The sequence below is a fragment of the Hippocampus bargibanti genome, linkage group LG04, assembly GCF_051943395.1.
Source record: "Hippocampus bargibanti isolate YZ-2025 linkage group LG04, ASM5194339v1, whole genome shotgun sequence".
NCBI classification, from domain to species: Eukaryota; Metazoa; Chordata; class Actinopteri; order Syngnathiformes; family Syngnathidae; genus Hippocampus; species Hippocampus bargibanti.
In genome coordinates, this window is record NC_142737.1 from 31,715,773 (window position 1) to 31,735,020 (window position 19,248).

At 42.5% G+C, this 19,248-nt stretch overlaps 1 protein-coding gene across 3 annotated transcripts; it reads left to right on the forward strand.

Moving 5' to 3' along the window:
• The first annotated feature begins 4,483 nt into the window (after positions 1-4,483).
• On the forward strand, positions 4,484-18,217 carry slc2a8 (solute carrier family 2 member 8). 3 transcript variants are annotated; one of them, XM_088995163.1, is made up of 9 exons: positions 4,484-4,826; positions 11,175-11,337; positions 11,421-11,627; positions 12,892-13,203; positions 14,454-14,606; positions 14,676-14,784; positions 14,926-15,057; positions 17,760-17,905; positions 18,010-18,217. In XM_088995163.1, exons 1-9 carry the CDS (start codon positions 4,729-4,731, stop codon positions 18,154-18,156), a joined length of 1,467 nt encoding a protein of 488 aa, XP_088851289.1. In that variant the 5' UTR covers positions 4,484-4,728; the 3' UTR covers positions 18,157-18,217. The 3 variants fall into 3 exon arrangements, with proteins under 3 accessions (XP_088851289.1, XP_088851291.1, XP_088851290.1); XM_088995164.1 differs by having other exon boundaries at positions 4,486-4,826; positions 14,457-14,606; XM_088995165.1 differs by lacking the exon at positions 14,454-14,606 and having other exon boundaries at positions 4,485-4,826.
• The last annotated feature ends 1,031 nt before the right edge of the window (positions 18,218-19,248 follow it).

The window sequence follows — 19,248 nt, forward strand, 5'->3', positions numbered from 1 at the left end:
GTCGCCGTGTGTTCATGCTTGGAAAAAAGATTTTTTTTGGGAGGGGGCGGGGTTATGGAGGTTATAAATCATCTGTCAGAAAAGTTATAATACTAAAACGAATAATAATAATAAGAAGAAGAAGAAGAAGAAGAAGAAGAAGAAGAAGAAGAAGAAGAAGAAGAAGAAGAAGAAGAAGAAGAAGAAGAAGAAGAATACATTTCATTCAAAAGCGACTTTCGTGTGGCTGCCACTGCTCACCCACAGAAAAACTTTATCCTGGGACTGTAAAGTGAGAATTTTGAAAGGCACTTAGAAATAAAATGGATTATTATTATTGAAACTCTCAAGGTCACTTTATCAGAATCAGAATCAGAAAACCTTAATTCGTCCCACAATTGCAGTCCACAGCAGCAATTTGAAAGGTGATGGGGTGGGGGGTTGAAAGGCTAGAAACCAAGACATTCTAAGCATAGCAAAATAAAAATGTCAACTGTGTACTGTAAATGTGCAAAACCGTTTCATAAAAACCGCACATAGTGCAAGTATCAAGAAAGGCATATTATTATATGTAGCTATATTGCATCAACCCATATTTACAAGTGTCCAGTTTTTTTTTGTTTTTTTTACATGTGATCATTGAGAATTGCAAAGCTTGACAGCAATCGGTAGCGAGCGGCGGTACCTCTCCTTCTTGCAGCGCGGGTGTAATAGTCTCTGGCTGAAGGAGCTACCCAGTGCTGTCAGGGTGGGCAGGAGGGAGTGGGAGGGGCTGTCCATCATAGCTTTTAGTTTAGCTAGCGTCCGTCTGTTGCCCACCTCCTCCAGAGAGTCCAACGAGCAGCCCAGGACAGAACTGGCCCTCTTGACAAGGCGCTCCAGTCTTTTCCTGTCGCGGGTGGTGATGCTGCCTGACCAGCAGACAATGCCATAGTGGATGGCTGAAGCCACCACAGAGTCATAGAAAGTCTTTAGGAGTGACCCCTGAACCCCAATAGACCTTTACAGTCACAGAATAAGTTTTTCTGTGGGTGAGCAGCGGCAGCCACACACGCCAGCGTTTAGTCAACCCGGAAGTAACTCAAATAGATAGCTAGCTAGCTAATAGATAGCTAGCTAGTTAGCAAGATAGCAGCCACACAAGCATGTCAAGTGCCCTGCGAGTTGATCAAGCTAGCTAGCTAGCTAGGGAGCTACGATCGAGCTAGCTAGCGAGCAAGCTGTCTTCGTATTTAGCTAGCTGTCTAGTCCATAGAAATAGATAGGTTTAGAAGTGCCCAAAGGAGGCAATAGCATTGCGCCCCGCGGTCACCATGTCATGACGTCACTGATGACGTCACGAGTTGTAGCCTCTGACACAGTTCCGTACCATATGAATAATTTTTGCTCGTTTTTCGTCGATTTTCTTCCGGTATTCGACGAAATTCTAATACTTTGTGGCTAAATATGTTTTAGAAGACAACTACTTCACTCTCACGTCGTCTTTCGGCGCGATGTGAAGTCGGACAAGTCCAAAAACCTCAACTTTCAAGATCAGATATGCTTTGGATTATATTTTTTTTATAATCCAAAACATACAATTGCAATTAAATACACCACTATTGATGTATATGTATTCAGAGTCTAAAAATGTTATGAATAATAGAAATGACAGCTCTTTAAGATTGAAAATTCAAATACATAGTATAATTATCTTTTGAGTGTGATTGTAACCAATCTTCAAACGTGAAAAAAATAACATTCATAAAGAATGATCATACTTAATTGGTGATCGGAATTGGACTAAATCAGAAATTGTAGAGGATTAGGTAACACTGTGTATAGTGTATATATGTGTGAAATCTACAACGGATCAAAAAGATCAAGAAGTAATTATTAGTATGTTGTATGAGCAGAGTCGGCTAACCTGGGGCGTGTTCCACTAAACTTTGCTATTTAGCAATATTGCTAAGCGTTAACAATATTGCTAAATGATGTTTAGTGAGACATGTTTTTAGCGTTAACAATGAACTTAGCAATATATTAGCAATATTGCTAAGTTAGCAATGTTTAGTGAAACGCACACCCCTGCAGTTCAAATTTAGTGTCGAATTAGTTACATGCTTGAGGAGGCAGAGCCAATTCAATTTCATACTAATGAAGAACAGCTAGAACGTACTTATACACGGTCGAAGATCGAAAACAGGACGAAAATTAGTCGCTAAAACATCGCAAAACGAATTATTTTTTTTTTTCTTTTTATAGAAATTTCATTTTCACTCACTTGAAGAACGAAATTCCTTTGTTTTTCAGCTTGTAGTTGAAGCATCCGTAAGCGAAACATTGCGGCCCACAACTGTTGTTCCTTTTTACAGCATCCATACGTTAAATAGACCTAAATACGCTCAAAACTATCCTATTTCTATGCCAAACCAAGCCACGTTACTATGGACGCTACAACTCGTGCCGTCACTTCCGGGTTTGCAATCAACCTCGTCTCTACGCCACTTCTAAACCTATCTATTTCTATGGTCTAGTCCCATACGTCACATGTATGAAAGTCAAGGCTCGAGGGTAAAAAATGGCCCGACACATCATTTCATTCGGCCCGCCAAATCGAATCAAGCATGTCAATTGCCATGTTAATCGATCAAGCTCACTAGCTACTGCAGCGAGCTACGATCGAGCTAGCTAGTGAGCAAGCTATCTCTCTTTGAATTCAGCCAGCTGGCTAATCCCTTACAGTTGTGAAAGTCAGAGGTATTCAGCTTTGTATTTCTCTTTGTATTCATCTAATTTACATCAGAGTTGTGAAAGTCAAGGCCAAATCTGGCCCTACGCATCATTTCATTCGCCCCATAAATCAAGACTATTAAGTGCCATGATCCTTGCTAAAGTCCCAAACAAAATTTCTAATTGCGCCGTATAAACCACAATAAGTCATTATTTTTTTACTCCAAATTTGAAAACCTAGTTATTAGTTCATTTGTTCGGTAAGTAATATGTGGAGGGGATGAAACATTTTAATGGCTTCCCCAAATTCATAACAGCCCCCGAGAGGAAACCGAGTTGGACACCATGGGTGTAGACATACTCTCGTAGCAGTATAGAGATCTTATGTGGCTCAAGACCAATGGTTGCCAACCTCTACTTTAGCCTCTAAGCTAAGAAGGGAGCGCCAACTTAAAAAACAGGACCTTTGAAATATGTGATTTTGACCCGCCGTGCGCGAGAATCACCCATATGCAAAATGTCTATTAAAAAAAATGTGCCTTGGTTGTGGTATTTTGTCAGTTGAGGTTTTACAGGTTAGCTACAAGCCGAAACTAAATGAACTCCGCAACTCTATAAGCGTTCGTTTTGTTGATCCTACTTGACATTCAGGTCATCAATTGGATCTTGTGATCGAATGTACAGTGCGACCTCAACTTACAAACTTAATTGGTTCCCAGACAGAGTGTGTAAGGCGAAAAGTGTGTTTCTCAAAAAATAATTTCCCATAGGAAACCATTAAAATGGGAATAATCCGTTCCCGGGTTTCCATAAAATATACTTTTCAACTAAATAAGCCTTAAAACTACACACAACATACCTTATTCTATGTATAATAAATGTGCTATGGTATTGCAATGAAAGAAATACACTGCATTGTATCATAAAGTCACTTTGTGATGGTCATTTATGGACGAACTTGATGGAATGGCGTTGGAGGTCGAAGGTCAAAGGGAATTGCTGTTTGGAAAGAGGCGCATTACATGATGACTGTAATTAAAGAAATAAACTGCTGTAAAATAAAGTTTTATTGACCTTTTTGATGGTCGTTGATGACTTATGGAAGGAGAGTCACCTTCCATAAGGACTGTTGGTAACTTAACCTCTGGTGCTGTTCGGTCGTGTGCTTCCGCCGAAGATCACTCCGCCAGCCGTGGTGGGTGTGTATTATGAAAATAGTGCTTATTATAAGGTTTAATTTTTGAATTTGACGTTTGTAAGACAAAAAGTTTGTAAGTTGAGGTGTTTGTAAATTGAGGTCTCACTGTATTTTAGTCTGAGAGATCCCCCTGTTGGTCTGGCGTGTGAAGTACAAGTGTATGATCGCACTGCGCTTGCTGTTACCAACCATTGTGCCATAGTGCCATTGAAAGGCAAAGTAATTGACTTAAAAGTTGTGAAGAGTTCGAACTCGACTACTGCGTTCTTTAATACCAAGATAACACAATCAAGACAAACACTTCAAAAATAAAATGATAATTTAATCAGAAAAGTCACAAAAATCTAATGAGCGTTGCCAGCAGCGGTCGTTGTTATAACTAGCAAAATAAAACATTACGTTGATAATGAATTGTAATAAAGAGCACATATGGGAAAATCCTTCGTGTTGGGATAAATGTATGGTTTATAAGTAAGTAATCTTTCGGTTTAAATATAAATAACGCCACGAAAAGACCAAGTTAACCGTGATCTTTTCCCAAGTATGTATTTCGTTTGAAAAGCTAAAACGGAAATGGAAGACGTGCTTAGTGGTCATGTGACTGGAGTAAACTTCCCTCTCGGAAATGGACCAATCAAACTCTTAAATACGCCGGAATGCATCCCACCTGCTGCTCTTTATACTTATTCGTCGTAAATTTTGGGTGAATTTTAAGTTTGTAATCACATTTGCCTCCGTATGTAAGCCGTTTAGGACGTAATTGCCACCACTGCACCAGCGAGCCGGACGCGCTGAAGATCACCGGGGTTATTTCAGGTGGGTTGAAGGGAAAAGCCCCCATGGACTCTCTAACGGAGGGCAGGCGACTTCTGGATGCTGACGGTCGAGATGATGACGATCCCACTGGGCTCATTTCCGAACAGGACGCTTATTTTAGGTAAGGAAGGGAAATGAATGACGATATTTATAATGGGGGGAGAAAATACAAAAGTAGTATGTTGACTTTTTTTCGGTTCCCTGGAACAAAAGTACCATGGACCGATTTAAATGTTATTATGTTGGTCTCTCTTACGTGGAAGTAATTTAAATAAATGAAATCTATACAATATTGTGCCATTGATTCCTCACGATGGAACAAAAGTACCATGGACCGATTTAAATGTTATTATGATGGTCTCTCTTACGTGGAAGTAATTTAAATAAATGAAATCTATACAATATTGTGCCATTGATTCCTCACGAAAACTAAAACGATTAAAAACGTAAAAAAAGAACACGTAAGCACTATAATACAATCCAAATTGATTTATATAGTGCTTTAACAACGGCTGAAGCTGTAACAAAGCGCTTAACATGGACAACTATCATATACAGTGATACCTCAGCTTCTTCTTTTCCTTTCGGCTTTTCCCTTGAGGGGGTCGCCACAGCAAATCAGTGTCCTCCATCTTTAGAGGTCTGATCCGCATGTTTGTTTTGGCCAAGCTTTTACGTTGGATGCCCTTCCTGACACAACCCTCTGTATTTATCCAGGCTTGGGACCGGCACAAGAAGACTTGTGTGCCTTTGTGGCTACAGAACACTCAGCTTACAAACTTAATTAGTTCCCAGAAAGTGTGTAAAGAAAGTTTGCCTTCCAAACATATATTTCCCATAAGAAACCATTAAAATGAGAATAATCCGTTCCCAGATACCCATAAAACATAATTTTCTACTAAAGAAGCCTTAAAACTATACCTTATTTTATGTCTAATAAATGTGCTATTGTATTGTAATTAAATAAATGTACTGTAATGTATAATCAAGTCGTTTTATTGACCTTTGTGATGATTGTTGATGTAGTTGCCTCTTGATGAGTTAAGTTGCCGTGCTTTCTCGGAGATAATACCCTCACTCACACTGTCCCCTTCTAGCTGCTTTTCGTTCATCCAAATCAACAGAAGTTTTTCAACCTCTTCTATTGCCTGAAACCGTTGCTTAAACAACACAGAAAAACCCTTAGCCACACTAAGCAATGGTCGACTTGGCGTACTGGGACGCTAAGTCACACAAACGCACACTTCGTTAGTGTTTTTCGATGATCTCCTCCACTCGATAACAAACCACGTCTGAACTCAAAGGAATACTAGTCACTGTGGCGCCGTGTGGTTTGGTTCGTCCGCCAAAAACTAGTTTGTATGCCAAGACTATATGCTCGTGAATTTAATACTCGTAAGGCATAGAGGCCGTGTGCAAAAAAATCACGAAAACGAAACTCACTCATGACTTCCTTTAAAGGACAACCGACATCTCCGGACAAGTTGTGTCCATAATTTGTAAAATCGCTTCAAATGACTTCTACTGAGCGTATTTACAAAGATTCCATCGCATATAGCTATATTTTACGTTTTAAGACTCACGCTGAATATTGCGGACGTCTTGTTTTTGAGTTGGTGAATAATCACCCTCACCCTACATTACTGAAGGAACGCCTCTACCCGAGAAAGCACATACCTTACATAACCTCAATGCATTTTGCTGTACTTTGTTTGGTCTGAAAACTTCGTGTTGATCCGTGTTGATGCCGAAATTAGAGGGAAAACACATAACGCGAAAGTGAATCGTTGTGTGTTGCGCCAAGACTTCTACACTGTATTTGACAAAACTTCCCAGGAGACAATTTCTACGGAGCTTTGTCACCATCATGTGCCTTTTTTGGGTACTGTGAGTACTAAAGAGTTTGTCACTACATTTCTCTCCAGATGCATCAAAATGGAATCTTTAATGTTCTTAACATAAATAAAATATTGAACATGAACTGTCCTAAACATGGAATAAATTCTTTAATCGATTGCAAACATGTATGCTTTCCTCTTCAGGAATCATATTCATAACTGGATGAGTAACAAGAAAGCATCTTTTCCGAATCAGAAGCCATTGTTTCGATTCTCGAGCAAGGCAAGACGTCTTGGCGTGACACCACAAACCGCCCCGGCTTCTGAAACTGGCCACTTCCGGGTTCAATTTGAATTAGTTTTTGGACACTTTAAATCAGGGGTCTCAAACTCAACTTACCCGGGGGCCGCTGGAGGCAGAGTCTGGGTGAGGCTGGGCCGCATCAGGATTTCCACAAGAAAAGCACAGATAAAACATTCCAATGTTCTCAAAATCTTTATTTTTAACACACAAAAAATGAATAAATGGAAAAATGAATAAAAAATAAATTAACCAGTAATAAATAACTAAAATAATTATAATGATCATAAGGCAGATCCAGACGACTGAAAAAAAAACACAGGAAAATTATTTTAATAAAGTTTCAAACGTCTGTATTCACAGTTCTTTAACGTTCTTAACATAAATAAAATATTGAACATGAACTGTCCTAAACATGGCCTCTCTTGCCTACTTCTTGCTGCTAGAGACCTGGCAGCGCTTCTTTTCACAAAGCCGAGCCACATTTGGCTTGAGGGAGGAGGCAGAGGAGACTCTGAGTAGGGCTTGAAGATACTCATCAGTAAGTCTGGACCTGTACTTAGACTTATTGAAGTTCAAGGTGGAGAAGAGCTTCTCACATAAGTATGTGCTTCAAAAAGACACATGGTCCGCTTGAACATTCGGGAAAGTTCAGGGAGGGAAGCTGAGGGTTAACTCTCTCAAAAATTGCCCAAGCTTTGATTGGATTTGCCTTTATTAGTCTCGCAGTGGAGAAATTTACATTTCACAGCAGCAAAGTTATGTTGTCTGCTTCTCCATTCACATCCCTGAACTTGGCCTTGGAAATGTGGCTTTGTGCATCTTGAAGTCTGCAAATCTGTGATCAAATTCCCTCTGTAGCTCCAAAATGGCTTCAACATACTTCTCACCACTGAATGGAGTGCCTTGCATGCTGGGGAATGGAAAAGGTTTGTCTGAGAGAGCTGGGCCTTCCATAACACAAGTTTTGTGCAGAACGCTTTCACGTTGTCATAGGCAGCACTGACAAGTTGCCCCTGGCCTTGTAGCTTCTTGTTCAGTACATTAAGCTCATGTGTGATATCAACAAGAAAAGCTAAGTCAATGAGCCATTTGGGATCACTTAGCACAAGAACAACCACCCCGTCTTTCTCCATGAATTCTTTTATTCTCTCAACTCAAAAAATCTCTTCAATATGTTTCCCCTGCTGAGCCAACGTACCTCAGTGAAGTAGAGCACATCCTCATATTCTGACTCAATTTCCTCTAAAAAAGCACGTAACCTTCTGTGCTTTAAGCCCCTGGATCTGATTTGTTTGATGCATTTCACAACGACAGACATCACATTGTCAAATTTCCCCATTGTGGGACGAATAAAGGTATTCTGATTCTGATTCAGATTCAGGCATCTGCTGCAAAGGGCCTGCTGATGAATAATGCCGTGCAGCGCTATGGCCTCCTCCACACCCTCCTCTCCCAGTTTTTTTTTAACAAGTGCTACCAGTCCATGCTTCCTCACTGTCATTGATGGGGCATCATCGGTTGTTATTCCAACAAAGTTCTTCCATGACAAACCGGCATTCACAATAGCATCACACAGTTGTTGAAATATGTCCTTAGCGGTGGTCTGGCCGTGCATTGGAATTACTGTGAGCAACTCCTCCGTCACTTCAAAATTGTCATCAACACCACAGACATATATTGCGAGCTGGGCAGTGTCTGTCATGTCTGTGGTCTCATCAAGAGCCACTGAATATACACTGAAACATTTTGCTTTTTCACACAGTTGATCATAAATGTCATTTGATAGATCAGAAATGCGCTCTGCCACGGTGTTGCCAGAAAGTCTGATGTTGTTAAACTGGCCTTTCTTTTCTGGACAGACAATTTCTCTTTCCCTCTTTCTCTGTATACACTCCTGCACCTCCCCATTCCACCACCAAGTCTCCTTATCTACCTTTTTCCCACTCGATACACCAAGTACTTTCCGACCTGTGTCTCTGATTATGTTTGCTGCAGTTTGCCAGTCATCTGGAAGGACCTCTTGCCCACCCAGTGCTTGTCTTACCTCCTTCCTAAATGTCATGCGACACTCTTCCTTTTTCAACTTCCACCATTTTGTCCTCACGTCAGCCTTTGGTTTCTTAATCTTCCTCACTGCCAGTGTCATCCTACACAACACCAACCTATGCTCTGTGGCTACACTCTCACCAACCACTACTTTGCAGTCACTGATTTCCTTTAGATGACGCCATTGACACAAAATGTAGTCTACCTGTGTACTTCTGCCTCCACTCTTATAGGTCACCCTATGTTCCTGTCTCTTCTGAAAGAAAGTATTCACAATAGCCATTTCCATTCTCTTAGCAAAGTCAACCACCATCTGTCCTTCAGCGTTCCTCATCTGGAGTCCAAACCTGCCCATCACCTCCTCATCATCTTTGTTTCCTGCGCCAACATGTCCATTGAAGTCTCCACCAATTACAACCCTCTCACTTCTCGGAATGTTCTCTATGACTTCATCATAGTCCAACCAAAATTTCTCATTCTCTGCCAGCTCACATCCTACTTGCGGGGCATACCCACAAACAACATTGAACATCACACCTTCAATTTCTAGCTTCAGACTCATCATTCTATCTGATACTCTTTTTACTTCTAAGACATTCCTAACAAACTCATCTTTTAAGATAACCCCAACTCCATTTCTCTTTCTGTCTTCCCCATGATAGAACAACTTAAACCCTGACCCTAAGCTTCTAGCCTTGCTCCCTTTCCACCTGGTCTCCTGGACACACAGTATGTCTACCTTCCTTCTCTGCATCATGTCAACCAGCTCTCTACCTTTACCTGTCATTCTTCCTACATTCAAAGTTCCTACTCTTAGTTCTATACTCTTGGCGTTCCATTTCTCTCTTTTCCTCCGGGCACACCTCCCTCCTCTCCTTCTTCGACCAACAGTAGTCCATTTTCCACTGGCACCCTGAAGGTCAACAGTACCAATGGCGGCCGTTGTTAACCTAGGCCTCGACCGATCCAGTATGGTATTCAGAGGTTTGATTCGCATACAGTAAAGTCTCGTTATATCGATATCGGATATATCGATAGTCCCGGTTATATCGATACTATTTCTATGCATGCACGGAGAAAATTACATGTAAACAGGGTCGGATATATCGATAGTCCCGGTTATATCGATATTTTTTCGGGCTCCCTTGAATATATAACGAGACTTTACTGTATTTGTTTTGGCATTTTTTTTTTACGTCGGATGCCCTTCCTGACACAACCCTCTGTATTTATCCGGGCTTGGGACCGGCACAATAAGACACTGGCTTGTGCCCCTATGTGGCTACATTCTCAAAATGGCACAAATAAATTCTTTAATCGATGGCAAACATGTATGCTTTCCTCTTCAGAAGTTTTTGAATCATACTCATGACTGGATGTGTAACAAGAAAGCATATTCTCCGAATTTGAAGCCATTGTTTTGATTCACAAGCAATGCAAGACGTCTTGGCGCGATGTCACGAACTGGGGGCGAGACTTTCTGAAAATGCCCAATTCGCAGCTCAATTTTTTGCAGATTTTGGACACTTTAAGTAATTTTTATTGGTGTTTTGCATTTTACTAAAAATATCATACTGCATGTTTTGGGTATTTTAGATGCTACAAAACATTTTTTTCTGGTGTCAGTTAAAAAACAAAAAAGTGACTTCGGTTGTCCTTTAAGTTTCAGTTTCACTCGCGACGTGCCTATAATAAGAACAAACACACAGCAGCTATGTGAGCGCGATCGGCTAGGATGGACATGGCTACTGACACGGCACAGGCTAGATAATAAATCACAGCGCCTTCTTCATTTCTGAGCTGAGAGCAGTGGAGCACTACAGGAGCTGAGTGGACTCGGCGGCTTCACGGCTTCTCCTGCGCCCAGCTGACTGGAGGAATGACTGAATGAATGAATGAGTGAGCGAAGCACTGGACAGTCTGACCGATGTGCCACCCTTCATATCTTTTTACCCCACCGTGGTTTGTTCAGCTCCACACACAAGTTTCATTCTTATCAATCATGCGGGCCACACTCACATTAATCTTTCATATCAAGCCGAGCCGCAAATATTCTTTCGGGGGAAGCAGTTGGCCCGCGGGCCGCGAGTTTGAGACCACTGCTTTAAGTCATTTTTATTGGTGTTTTGCATTTGACTAAAAATGTCATACTGCGTGTTTTGGGTATTTTAGCTGCTATAAAACGTTTTTATAATGCCAGTTCGGTTGTCCGTTAATGCAATCAAGTTTTCCTGCTTGGCGCTAATCATAAACATGCGCCTCTGCGCCCTCCCCCGTGCAGTAAAGTCGACAACAGGAAGCTGTACATGGCCACTTTGGCGTCCGTGCTGGGCCCCATGAGCTTCGGCTATGTTCTGGGGTACAGTTCGCCTGCCATCCCGGAGTTGGCCGGGAGCCCGGACCCCCGACTGCGGCTGGACGACGTGCAAGCGTCCTGGTTCGGGGTAAGCGCGCCGCCGCATGTGACCGTAATGGTTGGTTTTGGATTTGCCCTGTGATGCCGCACTTGTCCGCCCACTGCGTTCAGTCGGTGGTGACGTTGGGGGCGGCGACAGGCGGCCTGCTGACCGGCTGGATGGTGGATAAGGCGGGCAGGAAGCTGACTCTCATGTTGTGCGCGGTCCCTTTCGTCTTTGGATTCATCGTCATCATTGCCGCCCACGACGTGGCGATGCTGTACGTCGGCCGCGTGCTGACGGGGATCGCCAGCGGAGGCACGTCACTCGTCGTACCGGTAAGACCCCCCCCCCCCCCCCCACACCACCGCCATTTTTCTTCTTTTGGCTTTTCACTGGTGTCAGAGATGTTTGTTGGGACACTGAACAAAAGCTGGACGGCGGACGGACCAAACCACACAGCGCCACGGTGGCTGACGGACTAGTTTTCCACACCCACTTTCTTTGAGTGCACTCGGTACAGACACGGTTTGTTATCCAGTGGAGTATTCTTGCTATAATGGGACCAAAAAAGACCCCACCACAGGCTAGTATTAAGCCGAAGAGGACTCAAAAGACTCAAAATGACGGTCGAGCAGAAGAAGGAGATCATCGAAAAACACGAACGAGGTGTGCGTTTGGATTGGATTGGATTTGCCTTTATTAGTCTCACAGTGGATAAATTTACGTTTTGCGTTTGTATGACTTAGCGTACCAGTACGCTAAGTCAACCATTGATACGTGTGGCTAAGGGTGTTTCTGTGTTGTCTAAGCAACGATTATCCGGCAATAGAAGAGGTTGTAAAACATCTGTTGATTTGGATTCACGAAAAGCAGCTAGCAAGGGACAGTGTAAGTGAGAGTATTATCGCTGAGAAAGCACGGCAACTTTACTCGGATATCATCAAGAGACAACTACATCAACGACCATCACAAAGGTCAATAAAACAACTTTATTATACAATATACAGTAAAGTCTCGTTATATCGATATTCAAGGGAGTCCGAAAAAATATCGATATAACCGGGACTATCGATATATCCGACCCTGTTTGCATGTAATTTTCTCCGTGCGTGCATAGAAATAGTATCGATATAACCGGGACTATCGATATATCCGATATCGATATAACGAGACTTTACTGTAGTTTATTTCTTTAATTACACCACAATAGCACATTTATTGTACATAAAATTAGGTATATTTTGTCTAGTTTTAAGGCTTATTTCATGGAAAATTCTGTTTTATATGGACCCGGAAACGGATTCTTCTCATTTTAATGGTTTCTTATGGGAAATAAATGTTGGGAAGACGAACTTTTCGCCTCACACACACTTTCTGGGAACCAATTAAGTTCGTAAGCTGAGGTATCACTGTACATACAACAGTATGAACATTTTAAATATGATAATTTCTATTCTATATCAACTGGTCATCCCTCTTTCCCGTCGACTTTTGCATCACACCTCCGTTCTTTTTTCACTCTGTGTCCTCCATTTTTTTGTCTCCCTTTTATGACTTTTGGTTGCGGTTTGACGTCCATCTTGTGCATTTCGTCCTCAGCTGTACATCTCTGAGATGGCCCACGAACGTGTGCGGGGGATGCTGGGCTCGTGCGTGCAGCTGATGGTGGTGGTGGGCATCATGGGAGTATACCTGGCTGGTCTATTTGTGGACTGGCGCTGGCTGGCGGTGTGCGGGGCAATTCCGCCCACGCTGCTCATTTTGTCCATGTGCTTCATGCCGGAGACGCCACGCTTCCTGCTGTTGCAGGGCAAGCGGCGCGAGGCTGAGGAGGCGCTGCGCTTTCTGCGAGGGCCTGATGCCGCCGTGGAGTGGGAGTGTGCGCGCATCGAAGAAGCCTGCGACCAACAGGTAGGTTGCCTGCAGTCCTGACGTGTCGGGATTTCGTGATGTGGCACAGTGGTCAACTTGAAAAGGATTTGAAAATGATTTTATTTAAATTTATATGTCCAAAATGATGCCTGAACTTCATTGGAATTACACTGTAGCTAGAATATTGTCTACATTACTGGTGTCTGTCTTTGTGTTGTCATATTTGGTTATTTTGTTGTTATTTTTGACTTCAAGATTGCCCCGCGAGAGTGGCTGCCTTTCCAACAGCTCCTGTATTTTGTTTTTCTACTTCTTTCTTTCCTTTCCTCTTCCTATCATCACTTTGCTGCTGTGAAATGTAAAATTCGCCACTGCGAGACAAATAAAGGCAAATCTAATCTAATCGATCAAGCTCGCTACCTCAACTAAATTGGAATTACCTGGAAGATTTTCGACATTACTGGTGTCAAAGCTAAGGCTTGGGCTAAATCTGGTCCATCATATAATTTTGTTCTGCCCACGAAAGCAAATCAAGCATGTCAAGTGCCTTGCTCATTATTTGTCATTTAGTTTTTTTTGTTCTTTCAACTTCAAGACGGCGCCGCGAGACTGGCTGCCCTTCCAACAGCTCCTGTATTTTGTTTTTCTACTTCTTTCTTTCCTTTCCTCTTTCATCACTTTGCTGCTGTGAAATGTCAATTTCTCCACTTCGAGACAAAGGTCAATCCGATCGATCGAGCTCGCTACCTCAACTTAATTGGAATTAACTAGAAGATATTTGACATTACTGGTGCCAAAGCCAAGACCCGCGGGCCAAATCTTGCCTGCCACATCATTTTGTTCAGCCCGCGAAAGCAAATAAAATTTGTGAAATTTAATGTTGCTTGCTAAAGTCTGAACCAAAATTTCAAATTGTCATGTATAAACCACAATAACGGTCATTATTTTTTTTAATAATGGCTGTTATGATGGTTTACATGGGACAATTTGGTTTACATGGGACAATTTGAAATTTTGGTTGGGACTTTAGCAAGCATAATGGAATTTGAAAATGTTTTACTTTGGCGGGCCGAACAAAATGATGTGGTGGGCTAGATTTGGCCCCTGGTCCTCAACTTTGACACCGGTGCTCAACATCGCTGCTTACGTAGATGTCTGGAATTGGCTAGAAGATTTTCTACATTACTGGTGTCAAAGCCAAGACCCAGGGCCCAAACCTGTCCCGCCGCATCATTTTGTTCGGACCGCGAAAACAAATCAAATTTGTGAAATTACATGTTGCTCTGGAGCAGAGTTCCTGCTTCCAGGCGTCAGACCTGAAGGATGCGGCCGTGTACAAGCCGCTGGTCATCGGCGTGATGATGATGGTCTTCCAGCAGATGTCGGGCATCAACGCCGTCATGTTTTACGCCCAGAATATCTTTGAGCAGGCGCATTTCAAGGTTAGCCCAACCGAGCCGATCCGAAATTTGACATGTTGACGTCGGTGATTGTGTGGCGACACCCTTCAGGACAGCGACCTGGCCTCGGTGATTGTGGGCGCAGTTCAGGTGGTCTTCACCGGCGTGGCGGCGCTCGTCATGGACAAGGCCGGAAGGAAAGTGCTGCTCGTCATTTCAGGTGAACGGCTTGCGAGCATTATGACATCACAGCCAAAAAGTGAAGGACTCGTTTCAGGCGACTTTGGAGTCCGACTCGACTTTTCTGAACTTGCAATTACATAATGTTCTCCGCCATGTTGTTGTTCTTGGTTTTTTTTAGGCGTGGCCATGGTGCTCAGCACGGCGATGTTTGGGCTTTACTTCTTCTTAATGTCCAGGAGCTCCTCTCCGGGGGAACATCACGCCAACATGGGCTGGTTGGCCATCACCAGCATGGCCGTCTTCATTGCAGGTCAGACAGCGCAGCCTCAAATGACAATAGTTAGATAGTGGGGAAGTCAACTAAAAAAACAATACGATCAAAGATGGGTTTTCCAATGAATCGGTTCTCGACCAAGTCGGTTTTGTTTATGCTTTGGTTTGCAACCAAAAATGAGTTCTCGAGCAAACAGAGTGCACCTGAATGCACCACTCGACTCCACTGCGCTTCCTTTTACGTCACTTTCTGGTGTCGCGTCTCATTGTGAGCGACGCATTATCCTTGTGCAGCATTGTTCAATCACGATTAAAAAAAAAAAAGCAAAGAGAACGGATATACAATTTTTACATTGATTATAATGGGAAGTGTTGTTTTGGTTTCCGACCAAATTGATTTTCGAACCGGTATCTGGAACTGATTATGGTCAAAAACCCACGTATGACTGGACTTGGTTTTTGAACGCACCACTCAACTCCCCTCAACTTCCTTATATGTAACTTCCTGGTGTCGCTTCTCATTGTGACCGACGCATTATCCTCGTGTAGTGTTCCGTCGTGATTAGGCGTGTTTGTATTGTTCAATCACGATAGAAGGAAAACATTGGGGAAAAAAAGGGAGACATTGATCCTCCCAACATTCGTAACATCGATACTCTTCCCACCTTCAAGTCCCATCTCATAACCCACCTATTTAAAATTGCATTTTCTGTGTAGCTCTCTCTGTTAATATTTATAATTGTTTTTTATTTATTGCATTCTATTTGTGATTGTATTTTATTTATGTACCTGTGCTTGTCTGTGACTGTAAAGTGTCCTTGAGAGCTTTAAAAGGCGCTTAAAATGTATTATTATTTATTAAGGAAAAGAAGAAGAAGATTATGGTAGGAAATATACGAGTTTTCCACCAAATCAAGTTTCGAACAGGTTTCTGGAACAGATTAAGGTTGAAACCCAGCTTTGAATGTATGTTTCTACTACATTTGTTCATATGAACACAGATAAATTCTTTTTTTTTTTTCAATCAAAATCAAATCAAAACAGAGTATCAAATAGGTTAAAATTGAGTATATAATTAACAATAATATGAGTTCCATTCCGACTAAATGGTCGTAAGTCGAAATGGTCCTAAGTCAAAATCCATTCAAAATGTTGAATAGAGACTCGGAGGCTAAAAGACACGTTAACTTCCCCCTTTGGTGCCATCACACGATCGATTGCTGTGGAAGAGTGCAATGCTGGCTGCCTGGCCAAAATTGTCCTACGTGTTACCGCCCTGCTAACACATTGCGGTGCCAGTCGTAGAATTAAAATAAAAAAAAATAGGTTCTGGAGGTCATGGTCGTAAGTACGGGTGGTCGGACGTTGAGCTGGTCGTAAGTTGGATGTTACCTGTATAAACAGAAGCTCTCTATTTGCTATCTAGCTGGCTAGCCAGCTCTCTATTTGCTATCTAGCTGGCTAGACAGCTCTCTATTTGCTAGCTAGCTGGCTAGCTCGCTAGCTATTAGCTATCTATTAGCTAGCGAGCTATCTTTCTATGAGTTACTTTCGTTCTGAGTGAACGCTGGCGCGTGTGGCTGCCGCTGCTCACCCACAGAAAAAACATCCTGTGACTGTAAAGTGACCTTGAAAGTTTTGAAAGGTGCTTATAAAATAAATTTATTATTATTACATGTAGTCGAAAGACTAGCGTTCTGATTCATAATGCTTATTGACTCATTCACTGCCATTATCGAATTTGGGAATTGAAAATATGACGCCATTCCCAAATTTGTTCGGGTTTTGTTTTTTCATGCTTGGGCGCTGATAAAGTGCTGGCCATGGCCTCTAGTAATGTTTTTTTTTTTCCTTCCACAAGGGAGCAGCATTTCCATTTTGTCCATCTTAGAGCTTTGTACCACCTTCAGCTGTTGATAAAGCTCTATATATACCAAAATGTTTAATATTTTGTACATCCGCCCCCATTTCAAGCTCATAACTCCAGACCCATATCATTTGGGAATGAACCCGTTTTTCTGATGAAATAGAGGACTTTTTTTACATGTGATCATAAATTCACAAATTTATTCGAGAATTGAAAATATGACGGAGAGCGCCATTCCCGAATTTGTGCTTCCATGCTTGGGTGCTGATAAAGCACTGGCGATGGCCTCTGGCAATGTTTTTTACTTTTCCACAAGGGGGCAGCATTTGCCTTTTTTCCATGTTAGTGCTTTATTCCAACTTCGGCTGTTGTTCAAGCGCTATATAAACCAATATGTATTGTATTTTGTACAGCTGCCCTTATTTCAAGCTCAGATAACTCCATACCCATATAACTTAGGAATTAACTCTTTTTTTCTGATGAAATAAAGGAACCTAAGGTTTCTAACGCTGGATTGAATGTTTATGTAGTCAATGTACATGTATTTTGTACATCAGCCCTAATTTCAAGCTGAGATAACTCCAGACCCATATCATTTAGGAGTTAACTTTTCCTGATGAAAGAAAAGAGTCTAAGGTTTCTAACGCTGTATTGATATAGTCCTAAAACTCAATATTCTGTGTTGGTCCTGGAATTTCGAGTGACAATGACAAAAACCCTGGCACTGGAGTGGACACATCTTCGCACGTCTGGCAGTGAATGAGTTAAGAATTGGAATTCAGTCGGAAAATCTCCCCCCACTTGTCCTGAGTGACTCTCGATTTGTTGTCTTCATTCCGCAAAGTAACTTTTTTTTTAACGTCCCCACACAGGTTTTGCTTTGGGTTGGGGTCCCATCCCATGGTTGGTGATGTCGGAGATCTTCCCGGTGAGAGTTCGCGGCTTCGCCAGCTCCGTCTGCGTGCTGACCAACTGGGGCATGGCTTTCATCGTCACCAAGTGGTTCCAGGACATGATGGTCAGCTGGCAAACGCTAACAACAGTCCACATCGGCGCTTCAGCTAATTTGTTAGCTGCTAGTCAGCCATTTTGTCATGGGCTCGCTCTCCCGTTCTTTTGCAGACTCTCCTCACCAGGGCGGGAACTTTCTGGCTTTTCTCATGCATGTGCCTTCTCAGCCTGGTCTTCACCATCGGATTTGTGCCGGAAACCAAAGGACGCACGCTGGAACAGATCGAGGCCAACTTCCAGGGAACGGCGGGACCGTGAAAAGAATTTTTTTCCCAATTTTTCTGTGAATAAATGAAGTAAAAATGATCCTTGAACTCATCGCAAGCACGTTATTTTTTTATATAATGCTTACACACTGTTATGAGATGACAAAAGTTGATATGAGTTGTTAGGAGTACAAGATGGCGCCCGAGTAGGCAGCCGTCAGCAAGTGCTCTCATGAGCCTTGCGTTTTTTGTTGTTTTTGTCATGTTTTTGTGTTTTCGGATATGGATTGTTTTTCAGCATTTTTGGCCACGACATTCATCAAGGAGGAGACTGTGCTGAGCGGTTGCGCCTTTTCGGCAGCATGAATATGCCAGTACTGTTTTTGAACGGGGGGGAATGTCGGTGCCATTCGACTGCCATCGCTGGACACCAAAGGGGCCATTGTGCTTTTTCGCGCCTGTAATAGGCAGCATCTTCACAGCCCCGCTTTGTTTAGCGGAAAGGTCAGTGCTGCTGGACAGTCTGCGGCTGGATGAATGCATGGCTTGGGGATAAGAAGGAGCATCAGCGCAGAGCGCCGATGCGTATGTGGAATTGTCGCGGCTTGGAATTGAAGCAGATTTATTTGGGACAGGAGATGTGAGACAATCTCTTTTCGTCAATGGATGCTACAGCTGCGTGTTTGCTTTCAACATTTAGCTTGTAGTCGACGTGCACATTCCACCATGATGTCCCTGATCCACTGGTGAGGAGACACTTTGATCCTCTCCTCTTTCATCTGGAACTGCTTTATGTCACAAAGAGAGTACAGAAAGTGCTTAAGAAGGAATGACTCTGCGTCTTTGTGTTGTCATGTTATTTGTTATTTAGCTTTTTTGTTCTTTTGACTTCAAGACGGCGCCCGAGACTGGCTGCCTTTCCAGCAGCTCCTATATTTGGTTTTTCTACTTTCATTCCTTTCATCACTTTGCTGCTGTGAAATGTAAATTTCTCCACTGTGAGACTAATAAAGGCAAATCCAATCCAATATGACGTCCCAACCCTCATCTGTGGTCATGAGCTATGGGTTGTGTCCGAAAGAACGAGATCCCGGATGCAAGCGGCCAAAATGAGCTTTCTCCGTCAGGTGTCCGGGCTCTCCAT